The following is an 11,939-nucleotide window of genomic DNA, read 5'->3' as shown; positions in this document are numbered from 1 at the left end:
TCAAAGAACGCCTTCGTTTTCTAGCCATGACGGTATTAGGGTCTTTAGAACAAGAGCGAAGGGTCGTTCATCATTTGCTGCTCAAAACCTGCAAAGGTTGAGGAGAGATCTGGCTTGGCAGACATGAATGGATCGCTCAGTCTAACTGAAGTTGCGGTCACTCCACTGAGTCCAAAGCTGAAAGGATTAGCGGTAGGGCTTTGAGGTGTAAGTGGCAATACAGGTGACATTGGTGACAATGCTGGAGAAGAAGATGAGAGTGTGGATGGTGCTGTTGATGTTGAAGAGAAGGAAGAGTGGTAGCGATGATAAGGATGATGAGGTTCTGATGACATATTCTGCTGTTGTGCGTTCAAGGCCTGGAATGGGAACAACAAAGGCTGGTAAAAGGAGAATGGCTGTTGCTGAGCTAGTGGCTGGTGTAACTGTTGTTGTTGCTGACGCATCCACATCATCTTGGCTTCCGTATCCTGCTGCATGATCTGGCGCTGCTGATGAATCCAGCGCGGCAAAAGAAGTGTTTGTTGCTCACCAATGTAAGAGTGATCTTGCTCATAGTACATCAATAAACTCTGTAGCATCTCGTAGGCTTCTTCCTTCGTAGGAACCTTTCGCATTTTGCCATCAACACTCATGCCGAACGCGGATGAAGCTGGCATAGTTGTCGAAGGGGAAACGGTTGATGTAAGCTTTGGATCAAGAGTGGTGGCGAGGGGCGAGATCGTGTTCAGGGGAGCGGTGCTGCTTGGGACATGCAGTGGGGGAAGGGTGCCAAACAAGTGGGAGTAAGAGTTCAAAAGACTTTGAGTCGAATTCTGTTGGGTGGTAGAGGCAACTAGATCTTGATTTTGCTGTGTGGTAGTTGGGGGTGTGCTCTTGGGTTGCTTCATAGGCGAAGGACTGGGCGAAGCCTCCGATCCAAACTCATATGTGGAATGGTATTCCTCCTCATCATCTTCTGAGCCTGTAGTCGAACTCTGGCGTCCATTATCCATGCTATGTTCTTTTTTAATCTCGATTGTGGACGAAGATGACATACTAGCATCAGCACTAGTGGCCTGTTCATCTGCCTTCTGATGGTCCATCTCGACGATCCAACGATACCGACCAAGCTTGTCAGCAGCCCACTGGACACCTAATCTACGCTTGAAATGCCGTAACCAACCAAAAGAACATCGCATACGTTTGGCGCTAGGGATGGATTGAGCAAGCCTAAGGGCATGTGACTGCAACTCGGCGTCATTAAGTCTACGACCTTGGCTATCAACACTGGCAGGGCTCTTCAAAAAGGCGACCATGGCCCGGTCGAGCTCAACCGAGGCTGGCTCTCGCACGCGCTTGAGTTGCCCCTCCCATCTTGCTCCTATTATGATTAAATAAAAATAAATAAATAAAGCTTTATAATCAGCCGATCGAAATGCTTAAAGTTTGGATGGGATTGGAAGGTGTTAAGAGCAGAGGGTGTGCCGAAGCGAGCCGTATAAGCAAAGGACAAAATGTGATGCGAGCCGAAAGAAATTTCCTCCAAAGGAAGGATTTTTCGGAAAACAAGTCCTGAAAACCTTAAAAACTGCAAAGTTGGCTTGCAACCGCACACAGACAGCATATGACAAAAATAAGGTTGAATCCACTCCCGATGTGGAGATCACTCTTCCCGCTTTCTTTAACTCTCCCACTTAAAGCAATTGAATCTGTGGGAGAAGTACGTGAAAAGATGATTTAATGATTTACCTTCACCAGTTCCATCCAAAGAGGAAGCGGTCGAGGATCCGTCGCTCATGACGCTACTGCTTCGACTACACTTGGTGTTGCTATCATTGCTGCTATCCTTATTCTTATTTTTGTTTTTGTTTGGACTGGCTCTGTATTTATTGACACGTCCGGTTTCTTTATTCACTGAAAGACATGAATCATTGGCTGAGTGAGTGTTTGTTGAGTGTGCATCAGTCATTTGTGATGATCCATTTTGTGTGCTTTGGATATTCTGGTAGAGATCTTTGTGGCCAGCCATCAAGGATGCACGCTGCTTGTGAAGGATTGAGTACACCGTTACTCGTGCGATTCGAAGTCCCCAGGTAGCCTGCACCCAGTCGCACACTTCAGTCGGCCGCAACTTGTAAGTGTCAGCTTGGTGAATCAGTTGACGCTTCTGCTCACGAGTAAGCGATGTGTGTTTTTCTCCAAAGACGCCCATGATGTATCAGGTTATAAATCTAAGGTTTAAAAAGCAGATATGAAGATGGATCTAGGAAAAATGTGAATGTTGTCTGGGCTGATGAAGAGAGGAAGCAGGAATAAAGATAGAGAGAGACTAAATGTAGTATAAAAAGGAATGGAGAGGATTACAAGTAAATTGTTTGCGTGATGTAGAGATAGATGGAGAGGGTGAAGTAGTAGAGGGGATATATGTGTTAATGAACCGTCACAGATGAAGCTCGATTGTTGACTAAGAGGAAGAAGGTTAAGGATGGGGATCATCATTAAAATGCCTTCCTTTTATTGTTTTTTTCTGATAGGGCTCAAATGGGACACATGTCAGTGTCTCTGAGAATGTAAATGTAGGAGATTTTTTTAGGTTTTGAATATTGTACTCTGTATAAATACATGCATTATGAATAGCGTCAACATGAACTTGTGTACATGTATAGAAATTAGGCTCTGGGTGAAATAGAATTCAATAATTTCAGTATTCCACCCCACGCACGTTTCTTTCCCCACTAATTCTACTACTTTTCTCCACTGCACTCCACTCTTGCCTGTTCAAACTTTTTTATATTGTCCTTGATCAGCGTAGTTTGTATTGGTTAGTCGAGTTGTGAGCTTTGTACAGTTGTTGCCCCAGGCGAACCTTACCTGACTTCATTGGCTATGGCGGGAGCCAGAGATATAAAACCGAAACATAGCGACTTCAACATACTAGACAATGTTTTAAAAGTCAATTCCATCTTTATCCTACTAATTACTACCATTCCTCCTCCCCCCCCTCTTTTTTTTTTCAGGCACTATGGAAGGTATATCCTTCATGATCTTTCTCAAGACAATCTTCGGTCTTTCCTCTAGACTACCCTAGAATACTGTCCAGATCGTTGTAGTTGTCAATGATGTGTATGTAATTAGTCTTTATGCACGGTGTCCTCCCATCGATAATCAATAAATGATATAATGTTTTATAAAAAGAATAAATAATAAAATCAAAACCCCACATTGGACAATTATCAAAAAAGCTTGGCTCAAATATTCCATGCAATGTAGAGATACGTAGCGGTTCGCCCATGTGTGTAACGGGTGGCGAGCCGAAGGCCAACCGACCCACATGTCCACTAAAAATTTCCCCCTTTTTTGGCTGAGCAAAAGCTCCTCGGTAGCCAACTAATTCGCTTGAAACTAAGCTCGTCACGGGAGGGAAAAATGCATACATGCAGATGGGGCTGCAGACAAATGGACCTGGTTTAAATAGAAGATTGCTTGTATTACATACACAATAATGCATTTATCGCAACCAGTAAATAGCCATCTCTGCTTCTCTACAATTAGATTTATTAATTGGATATTCAGGTACATGTGCAACGCCCACATCCATGCGCTTTTGGATAGAGAGGAAGAAGGCCAAGAGGTCTTTTCAATAGATTTGAGCGGCAAATTATCTTGAGGAAAACGTGGATTATTTTTATTTCAAAGAGATGACTGATAGGCTCAAAGTTGGACCCTAGTTGTTCTGATCCACAGCATTTGCGACTTCATCTTTCTTTTCTACATCTTTAGCTGGTTCTATCTCTATCTCATTGTCGGCGTTGACATTAGCTTCAGCTTTTTTAATGCTCTTGCTCTCGTTCATGTCTGGTTTGGCATCGAGCTTCACCCCTTGAGAATCCATGAAAATAGTCTGAATATTGTATTTCTTCAGACGATCATAGTCCTTCACAACGCTTAAGAAGCAAATACTCTAAAGCATAAATACGGGTAATAAGCATCAAGCTATCAAAATCTAGACATATAAAGTCAAATATGACTGCTAATCCTAGTTTACCTTGATAACCTCAGCAAGAATGACAAACGTTGGGTCATTCAAGCTCACAGCGTGCTTTTGATTGCGGCCAGCAGCACTTGCCAGTGTCTTGACAAGAACTTCACGATCAACCTTGTCATTATGTCGAACTTTGGGCAGTACTTTGAACTATAAGCGTCACGTAAAGGGCCATAGAGTCAAAGCGAGCCATTAACAACAGCGTCGTATCATTCGAGTATGCCAAGTTTTGTTCTGTCGAGTACGAACTGCAATTTTAGTTACATACGGTTGTCGGTTGCTGATCCTCTGCATGAAAGTAAGGCTTGAGGACACGTTCCATCATAACCTTGATGTCATCCATATTCGCATAGCTTGTTTCCTCTACTGGAATGAAACGTTGGCAGTACCTATATATCGCGTGGGGTACATATGAATATGCGGATGTATAGCAACATGGCATGTAGTTTTAAAGAGCAATGGTTCCTAATGAGGTTTTTTTACCTCGTGCGCTTGGTCCCGGATTTTTGAAGCTCTGAAAGTACATAGTGGCATAACGACGATGGTTCGATTTCCATGGCGCGAATGAAAATCACTATAGCACGTCCCCCCATATTAAACAGATTGGATTAGCATGTCTCACCATACAGCCCATAATTAGAGTCCTTGACAATTTTATAAAAAAAATGGAGAGGCTTTTCTTTATGTCTGCATCTTACCACAGTCCGTGCCGGTAGATAATGGCAAAAACTGCCTACCACCCTTTGTTTTTTTTGCTTGTGCTACCTCACGAGCGATAGCGTCCTCGATAGATTCGTTTTCATCCTCGTCAACTTCTTCATTTGATCCTGATCCATAGAGCTTTTCAGCATACTGGTGTATATAAATATAATGTAAGTATTCCTCTGTAGATCAAAGCCTCTGATGTCAGATGAATGATACACTTGAATGACTTAGAGCTTAAGCCTCAGGGTCTCCAAGGTAATGTTGATTTACCTCTGACAGTAGATCGCAGGCCTCTTTGCCTGCCTGACTCTCCTTGCCTCGAGCGCAGGTAACCATAACACCTTTCATCTTAGGGTCAATGGGAAATCCACCAGGCAGGTACTTCCCAATTTTGTGGTTGTCTGCCTTGGCTTTTTTCCCATTACCAGGACCAACTTGTCCTTTCCCTGCCTTGCGCTTATTTCCCATGTTGTTGAGAATCGTTTTTCAAGTAAGTTGGTCAACTAGATGGAATGCGGGGCAAAGAAAGGTGATCAACCATAAAAAGGAATCCCCTTAGAAGCTCAAGTTAGCCAAATACGCGACTCCCCTTAACTATAAATTATAACTTATTTCCATACAAGTCATGTGGACTATACGGGTCATGTGAGCCAAAATATATATGTGAAAGTTGGCCTGTATGACTTGTATGGAAATAACTTATATTTTTGGTTAAGGGGAGTCACATATTTGGAGGACTCGTTCTTTAGCACTACAACGGAAGGATGGACTGATTCCATGTGCATTCTTCTTTTCCCTCTTTTTTCTCTCTCTCTCTTCAGAGTCATTTAGTCTGATATTTCTCTAAACCGGATTTTTGCTATTATCAAACCTCGCTATTATCTTTATTACGGGCACAAATCAAAGCATCAACTCAGAGCAGAAAAAGTCATTTCTATGGCATCTGCGTTCATCGGCCTCAGTGTCAAGGTACTCTTGACAACTGGTACGTCTTTAAAAGGACATGTAGCAGATGTCGATCCAATTACTCAACGCCTCATGTTGCAAGATGGTAAATATATACATTTTCGTTATGTTGTCAAGGGTATTACACGTGTCTTCGTCTAATGTCAAAACAGGATCATGCTGTACAAAGAAGTCTTATATCTTATATAATTACGTTTATTTTCATAATAGTTGTGATTCAATATGCTGAAGAAAATACCGTCAGAGTCATGAAATCATTTAGTGTTGCTGGAGGAGAGATCAAAGACCTCCAAGTCCTTCCTACACAACCCGATACCCGCTCAATGACTGAGGGACCAACTTCCCCCTCACCTTCGCTTTCATCGACTTCAATTTCTACAGCCATCAATGGTGCATCTTTTAAATCACAGTACCCCAATCAAACGCATCTTCACCCAGAACAGACGCACGCAACTTTGGTGGCACCCTCGCCTAGACAGTTGCCAGCTCATCCGCATCCAAGCACTGTGTCTGTAAGCAGCCCCAAAAGCGGTGGTAGTATGCCATTCCATGATCCTGCGATTATCTCTGCTGGAAGCAGTATCAGTGGAATGATTTACCACGATCCTGCAATCATTTCTGTAAGGGCTACACTTGTTTAAAATGCATCGGCGCTCAGTTTAAAGGGAATAGCCTCACTTGGCTCATGACGTTTTTCATTAGTTCAAGCCTAGTGTTTCGCCCGCGCAGACGCAGCAGCCACATGAGGATTTAGATATATTAATCAAGGTCAGTTTTTTAGAATATAAGAATTAAGTTATACTTATGATAGTGAAGGACATCTATTCATAGTTGAATATGCATCGCCCATCTTTTTTTTTTTTTTTTTTTTTTTTTTTTTATTCAGCCAATGAGTCAAGCCAAAACCAACAAGGCTCATGATAGTCAGACCATTGCAGATTCGAGCGCAACGGAGTCCGTGGGTCGAGGGCCCAGAAGGGCACGCAGGTCAACTTACAGTAATAGTAATCATGTAAACGGTACCAATAATAACAATATGTCTGATCATGGCTCACCGCGACCTTCTCACAAGTCAGCATCAGGTAGTTTGAGAGAGTATCACGCACTATTTAAATTGGATTATGAGCCTAGCAGGGCATGCTCAAGTACCTCTGTCATCAACATACAGCCGCTGATTAAACTCTCGATGTTTTCAATCTTTCTGCCATATTATCAGGCAAGCGGTCTTCACGCAGATATAAGGAACCGGTGCATGAGTGGGCACAAGGTGACACAGACGACTTCAAGGACGAAGATTTTGATTTCCAGGGCAATTTGGGACTTTTTGACAAAGCTGCTGTCTTTGCTGAAATTCGAGTATGTAGGATTGTTGGAATGGTTGTTCTGCTAATACTTTGAATAATGGGGATTTTATGCTAATATGTACATTCGTTGCTTTAACGGTTCTCTCAGGAGGCAGATGACACGGCACCGGAGTCCTTGTTGGTTAATTTGAATCGGAATCCAAATAGAGCACGAGCAGTAGAGGAAAGTCCAATGCTTAGAAAACTTAAACCAACGGAAAATGTTCTCGACCCTGCACCTAAGCGATCTGCATATAAAAAGGTGAATAACAAAAATCATGTCGGATCAGGATTGAGTGAAGAAGACGAGGATGATGAGAGTGAAGATGATGATTCATGGAACAGTAGCAGCGTTGACGAATCTTCCGCACCAGTGGCCACTACTTCAGATGTTAGGGTGAGAGCAAGTGGGGGCAGCGCTTCTGCTGCGCTTGGGTCGTCCTCTCCATCTACAATCAGTGCTAAAATCAACGGTGATGGCAGTAGTGGTACTGGAGGAAGCGGGAAGAAAAGAAGTGTCAAGATTCAGACCCTTTCAGGCGTATCCTGTCCAACTGTGACCCCACTTCAGATGCAAGAAATCGAACGACTGTCTGCTTTAGAGATGGGTCTGAGTGAGGAGCAAATGATCGAAAATGGAGGTCGTGGTGCGGCTATGATGTGTCTTCAAGCTCTTGGAGGATCAAGGAGAATCCAGCCCAACAACCATAACTCTGCACCTATAGTTGTTATTCTAGCAGGCAACAATCGAACAGGAGCATACGCACTATGCGCCGCAAGACACTTGTCGAATCATGGATGTGTAGTATTAGCATTCATTGCTGGTTCGAATCATGAAGGACAGCTCTATCCGGTAAGACTATTGTTTTTTATTATTATTTTTTTTATTCAAATGTGTAGCATGTTTCAAGATTGAGCTTGACAATTTTTTTTTTATTTTTTAAATAATGTTGTATTACTTGAAAAAAAAAAAAAAAAAAAAAAAAAAAAAAAAAGATGGCGTCATCTCAATTAAGAGGATTTTTGGCTGCAGGAGGTGAGCTGATTCACACAATTGCGGAACTCCCTCAAGCATCATCACCCGTGGATTTGATTATGGATGGAATGCTCGGCTATCAATATATGGTCCGAGACATTGTCGATTCGGATGAGCGGGAGACGATATGTGATCTGATGGATTGGGCTAACGACAATAAAGCTCCAATCCTTAGCCTGGACATGCCTAGTGGTGTGAATGGAACTACCGGGCAAGGAGATAAGACAAAGTTCTGTATTCGTCCCAAATGGACACTTTGTCTCGGAGCGCCAAAAGCAGGATGTCGGTCTAGATCCACAACGGGAGAGTTGTTCCTGACAGATCTAGGTATTCCTAGGGCTTGCTGGAAGAAGGCTGGAGTAAAAGGCTGGGGATTGCCTTGGGGAGCGGATTTTCTGGTGGGCTTAGAATATCTTTAAAATTAATATTATTGAAGAAAATGTCCATAGGGACATGTTAATAAACAGATTTCGGAGTTAGACATTAGATGATTGAATGCATGCAATGCATACGTCTAACAACTGCTTGTTCTTTCATGTAGAGCATGTCGATTTTCTTGCACTTAAGGGAAGCCTCATTTTTGCATGATATAAGCCACAGTGCTGACAAAACAGCCCATAACCAAGAGACTTGATAGGTTATGATCCAGCGCACTTGTTTCAGAAAAAAAAAGAAAGAAAAGAAAAAGAAGACTGGGCAATGGAAAAGTTTCAAAAACCAACAATGTTACTGTCGAGAGACATTCTACTTAGAAAGTATATTTCTATAAATGCGTATAAATATTCTATTCAGTAGTGCAGTTGCCATCGGAGCCGGGTCATCCTCAGTGGATGTGATTTAGTGGTCCTGAAGAAACCACATGGTGATTTGGTGATGTGCCAAGTTGATTATATATATATATATTATACATTTATATTTTATTTATTTTTTTACTGTAGGCGTCCCTGACGCAAGGTCCTCTTTTTTTTTTTTCATGGGAGGAGATGGGACAAAGATCGCCTATTGCAGAGTTCTAGAAGCCTTTTTTTTTTTTTTTTTTTTTTAGGCCTGAATGAAAAGCACTGACCATTGAAGACAAGACGCGTCTCTCTGTGTGCACGCTCTTTAGTGGCACGTCACAGACTGTATTAAAAAAAATCTGTTCATCAATTGTAAGAACACACAACCATTCGACTCCTGTGAACAAAAAAGTAAGAGAAGGAAACAATCAATCACTGTAGAAAACAAGGACAATACACTCACAAATATATTATATATTCACACAGAAGAAAAAAAAAAAAAAAGAAAAAAAAAGAAAACGACAAAACAAAACTGGAGCAGGATGACACGATTCGTTTCTATGGTTTACGTTGTCACGGTGTTCTTGGTGATTGCGTTCTTGTCATCGGTTCAAGGCATTAAGTTTGAGCTGCCTGCTCAGGTTCCTGAAGATGCTGTTCCATTTTGCATCTCACACTATGTAGACGATGAGACGCATGTTGTAGTTAAGGTCAAAGTTGGACCTGGACCACATCAGAAGACCTTGCTTGAGGTGAGCATTAAGAGCAACCTAATTTGGCCTATTCACTATCCTCTTTACAAGAGACTTTTAATTGACAGAGGTCTGAGTGTTATCAAATATATACAATGAGCTTACTTTTTTTTTTTTTTTTTTTTTTTTTTTACTTTTGCGTATTTTTATTGATGTTATTATAATAGATTACGGACGACAGTGAACATCAAAATCAACTTTGGAGAAAGGACTCGTTGTCGGAGGGACGTCAATTGGCTAGTTTCTTGACCAAGCGAGCCGGTGATGTTTTTGCCTGCTTTACCAATGTCCTTGCTGATGGTAATTTAATAAGAATATTATTTGAAATCATCAGAATGACAAAAAGAAAGAAGATCTTTACACTCAGTTTGTCGTCTTTTCTTCTATATTCGTTGTATATATATATATAAAAGGTTATAAGCCTGATTCAAGATACACGCGTGTTGTGGACATTGATTTCGACATCGGATCCGAGACAATTGACTATGAGAAGCTTGCTAGGGAAGAAAGATTGAAACCCATGGAGTTGGAGTTGCGCAAGCTTGAGGACTTGGTTAAGGATATTATCGCGAATATGGAGCACCTCAAAGAGCGTGAAGAAAAGATGCGCAACACGAATGGTAAACGTAACGGTTGTTGATGGAAACCAATAATTAACTCGAAAGATAAGGAACTAATGATGTCTTGAATATTTATTTTTATTTTTATTTTTATTTTTGTTTTTTAATTTTTTTTATATTTTATTTTGGAACAGAATCTACAAACGAGCGTGTCAAGTATTTTTCATCCTTGACGATGTTCATTCTAGTTGGACTGGGGCTCTGGCAAATCTTTTATCTCAAGCGCTTCTTCCGCAAGAAGAGACTGATCGACTAAAGACGTGGGAATGGGTTGATAAATTAAGGATGCATAAGAGCTGTGATGAACAATCTTGCACTAAGAGGGAATAAATCCTTCCCCAGTAAATTTTTATATTTTTCCCTTCCCGCCTGTATTTGTCTGGTCGGACAAGCGCCGTTTTTAATATTGAGAAGACATATTTGTCGATTCAATCAATTTCAATCACTGTGTTGTGTTATGATTTTTTTTTTTATTGTCTCGAATGGGTCAAGGTAGCCGTCTCCTCCTTCACAAAAACAAACATCGTTTGACCCATCCATTCTTTCCTTTACATACTTTTATTCCTCTCCTTCTCCCTTTCCTCTTCCCCCCTTCCTCCTCCTTTGGTTTTTATCTTATTTTATTCATCCCATCTCTATCATCCTTTATCTCTTTCTCTCTGTTTCTCTCTTCTTTTTTATTTTTATTATTATTATTATTATTATTTTTTCTTTTACATCACTATTAATTACCACCTCCTTCAACTAGTTTGTCATCTGTCGGCGTTTTTTCTCCTTCTCATTCACATAAACACCATTTGAAATACACATATAATACATATTCTTCTTATTGTCTGTCTACTTGAACAAGGGGTAAATGCTCAGTTCCACTATTATCTCTTCACCAATCTCTAAATCCTATCTTTTCAATCTCTATAAATCTTCTTTCTCTCTCTCTCTCTCTCTCTCTCTCTCTCTCTCTCTCTCTCTCTCTTGTATTGAAACAAACGTAAAGAAAAACTTACGCAGGCACAAAAAAGCATTCAATTTTTAATCCTTAATGTTGGATTACGACTTTAAACAAAGTGGACGAATCGACTACAGTGGATGATTGTAGTTTCGGTATAATCAGATCAGCCGATTGGATTAGCACTTTGTTAAGGAACCAGTAACTGAACACAATGCTGCGGAGTTTTGCCCCGTAATTATCCTTTATTCAAAAACAGGAAAAAAGGAAATAGAGGCAATAAAATCACATCCCCTTGCTTGACCCTTCCCACAGGAAAAATGGACGCGATGCATTCAAAGCCCTTTTTGTTTCCCTTGATTATTTACGTCTTTACTTTACTTTTTTTTTTTTGTTTATACTGACTCCATGGCAATTTTTTTTATTTTCAGGGTTTATTTCAATAGAATTTAATAACAAGGCAAAGGATAAATTAGCATCAAGTCGTACTGCAAACCAATTGCACTAGGTACGTCCTCTGAAGCTATTTTTATTTTTGTGTTGTTTGATTGTCAAAGGGGAGGCGGACTATTGTACGATTGTACGTTACTAATCTTTACAATAATTCTATCAATACCAGTAATTCGCTCGCTCTGCTCATTCTATGAGTGATCTCATACCTCACTCTACAGGCTTCACTTCTGCCCTTAATGACCAAGCCATCCATCATACCAATAGCGATTACCTTCATCTCATGAACAGCAATCCCAGTGATATGAGCAATATGAC

The 11,939-nt window shown here is 40.9% G+C and overlaps 5 protein-coding genes across 5 annotated transcripts; 3 read left to right on the top strand and 2 right to left on the bottom strand.

The window, feature by feature from the left end:
• Positions 1-44: 44 nt before the first annotated feature.
• BCR41DRAFT_426236 (hypothetical protein) lies at positions 45-2,194 on the bottom strand (the record flags this gene model as incomplete). Its single annotated transcript, XM_022030705.1, has 2 exons — positions 45-1,363; positions 1,732-2,194. The coding sequence occupies 2 exons, from the start codon at positions 2,192-2,194 to the stop codon at positions 45-47; spliced, it is 1,782 nt and encodes a 593-aa protein (XP_021876134.1).
• Positions 2,195-3,647: 1,453 nt separating this feature from the next.
• BCR41DRAFT_363468 (hypothetical protein) lies at positions 3,648-5,261 on the bottom strand. The gene is made up of 6 exons (XM_022025888.1): positions 5,000-5,261; positions 4,723-4,876; positions 4,508-4,598; positions 4,293-4,413; positions 4,028-4,174; positions 3,648-3,943 (listed from the first exon to the last, which is right to left on the bottom strand). The coding sequence occupies exons 1-6, from the start codon at positions 5,195-5,197 to the stop codon at positions 3,707-3,709; spliced, it is 948 nt and encodes a 315-aa protein (XP_021876133.1). The 5' UTR covers positions 5,198-5,261; the 3' UTR covers positions 3,648-3,706.
• A 404-nt stretch (positions 5,262-5,665) lies between these two features.
• BCR41DRAFT_375227 (hypothetical protein) lies at positions 5,666-6,336 on the top strand (the record flags this gene model as incomplete). The annotated part of the gene is made up of 2 exons (XM_022026932.1): positions 5,666-5,780; positions 5,906-6,336. 2 exons carry the CDS (start codon positions 5,666-5,668, stop codon positions 6,334-6,336), a joined length of 546 nt encoding a protein of 181 aa, XP_021876132.1.
• Positions 6,337-7,231: 895 nt separating this feature from the next.
• Positions 7,232-8,493, top strand: BCR41DRAFT_375226 (YjeF N-terminal domain-containing protein; the record flags this gene model as incomplete). Its single annotated transcript, XM_022026931.1, has 2 exons — positions 7,232-7,891; positions 8,035-8,493. 2 exons carry the CDS (start codon positions 7,232-7,234, stop codon positions 8,491-8,493), a joined length of 1,119 nt encoding a protein of 372 aa, XP_021876131.1.
• A 920-nt stretch (positions 8,494-9,413) lies between these two features.
• On the top strand, positions 9,414-10,481 carry BCR41DRAFT_313777 (emp24/gp25L/p24 family/GOLD-domain-containing protein; the record flags this gene model as incomplete). Its single annotated transcript, XM_022021156.1, has 4 exons — positions 9,414-9,605; positions 9,773-9,905; positions 10,019-10,225; positions 10,360-10,481. 4 exons carry the CDS (start codon positions 9,414-9,416, stop codon positions 10,479-10,481), a joined length of 654 nt encoding a protein of 217 aa, XP_021876130.1.
• Between the last annotated feature and the right edge of the window lie 1,458 nt (positions 10,482-11,939).

This window comes from Lobosporangium transversale (assembly GCF_002105155.1).
Source record: "Lobosporangium transversale strain NRRL 3116 chromosome Unknown BCR41scaffold_63, whole genome shotgun sequence".
In the NCBI taxonomy this organism is placed as follows: Eukaryota; Fungi; Mortierellomycota; class Mortierellomycetes; order Mortierellales; family Mortierellaceae; genus Lobosporangium; species Lobosporangium transversale.
The sequence above is the reverse complement of the archived record's forward strand: the minus strand, read 5'-3'. Positions and strand labels throughout refer to the sequence as shown.

Excerpts from the sequence above, each read along its gene's own strand:
- BCR41DRAFT_363468 (XM_022025888.1), bottom strand. The coding sequence starts at position 5,197 with ATGGGAAATAAGCGCAAGGCAGGGAAAGGACAAGTTGGTCCTGGTAAT. Across the intron at positions 4,414-4,507 it reads TCCGGGACCAAGCGCACGAG|GTACTGCCAACGTTTCATTC; the intron begins GTAAAAAAACCT and ends CGCGATATATAG. Across the intron at positions 4,175-4,292 it reads AGGATCAGCAACCGACAACC|TTCAAAGTACTGCCCAAAGT; the intron begins GTATGTAACTAA and ends TGACGCTTATAG.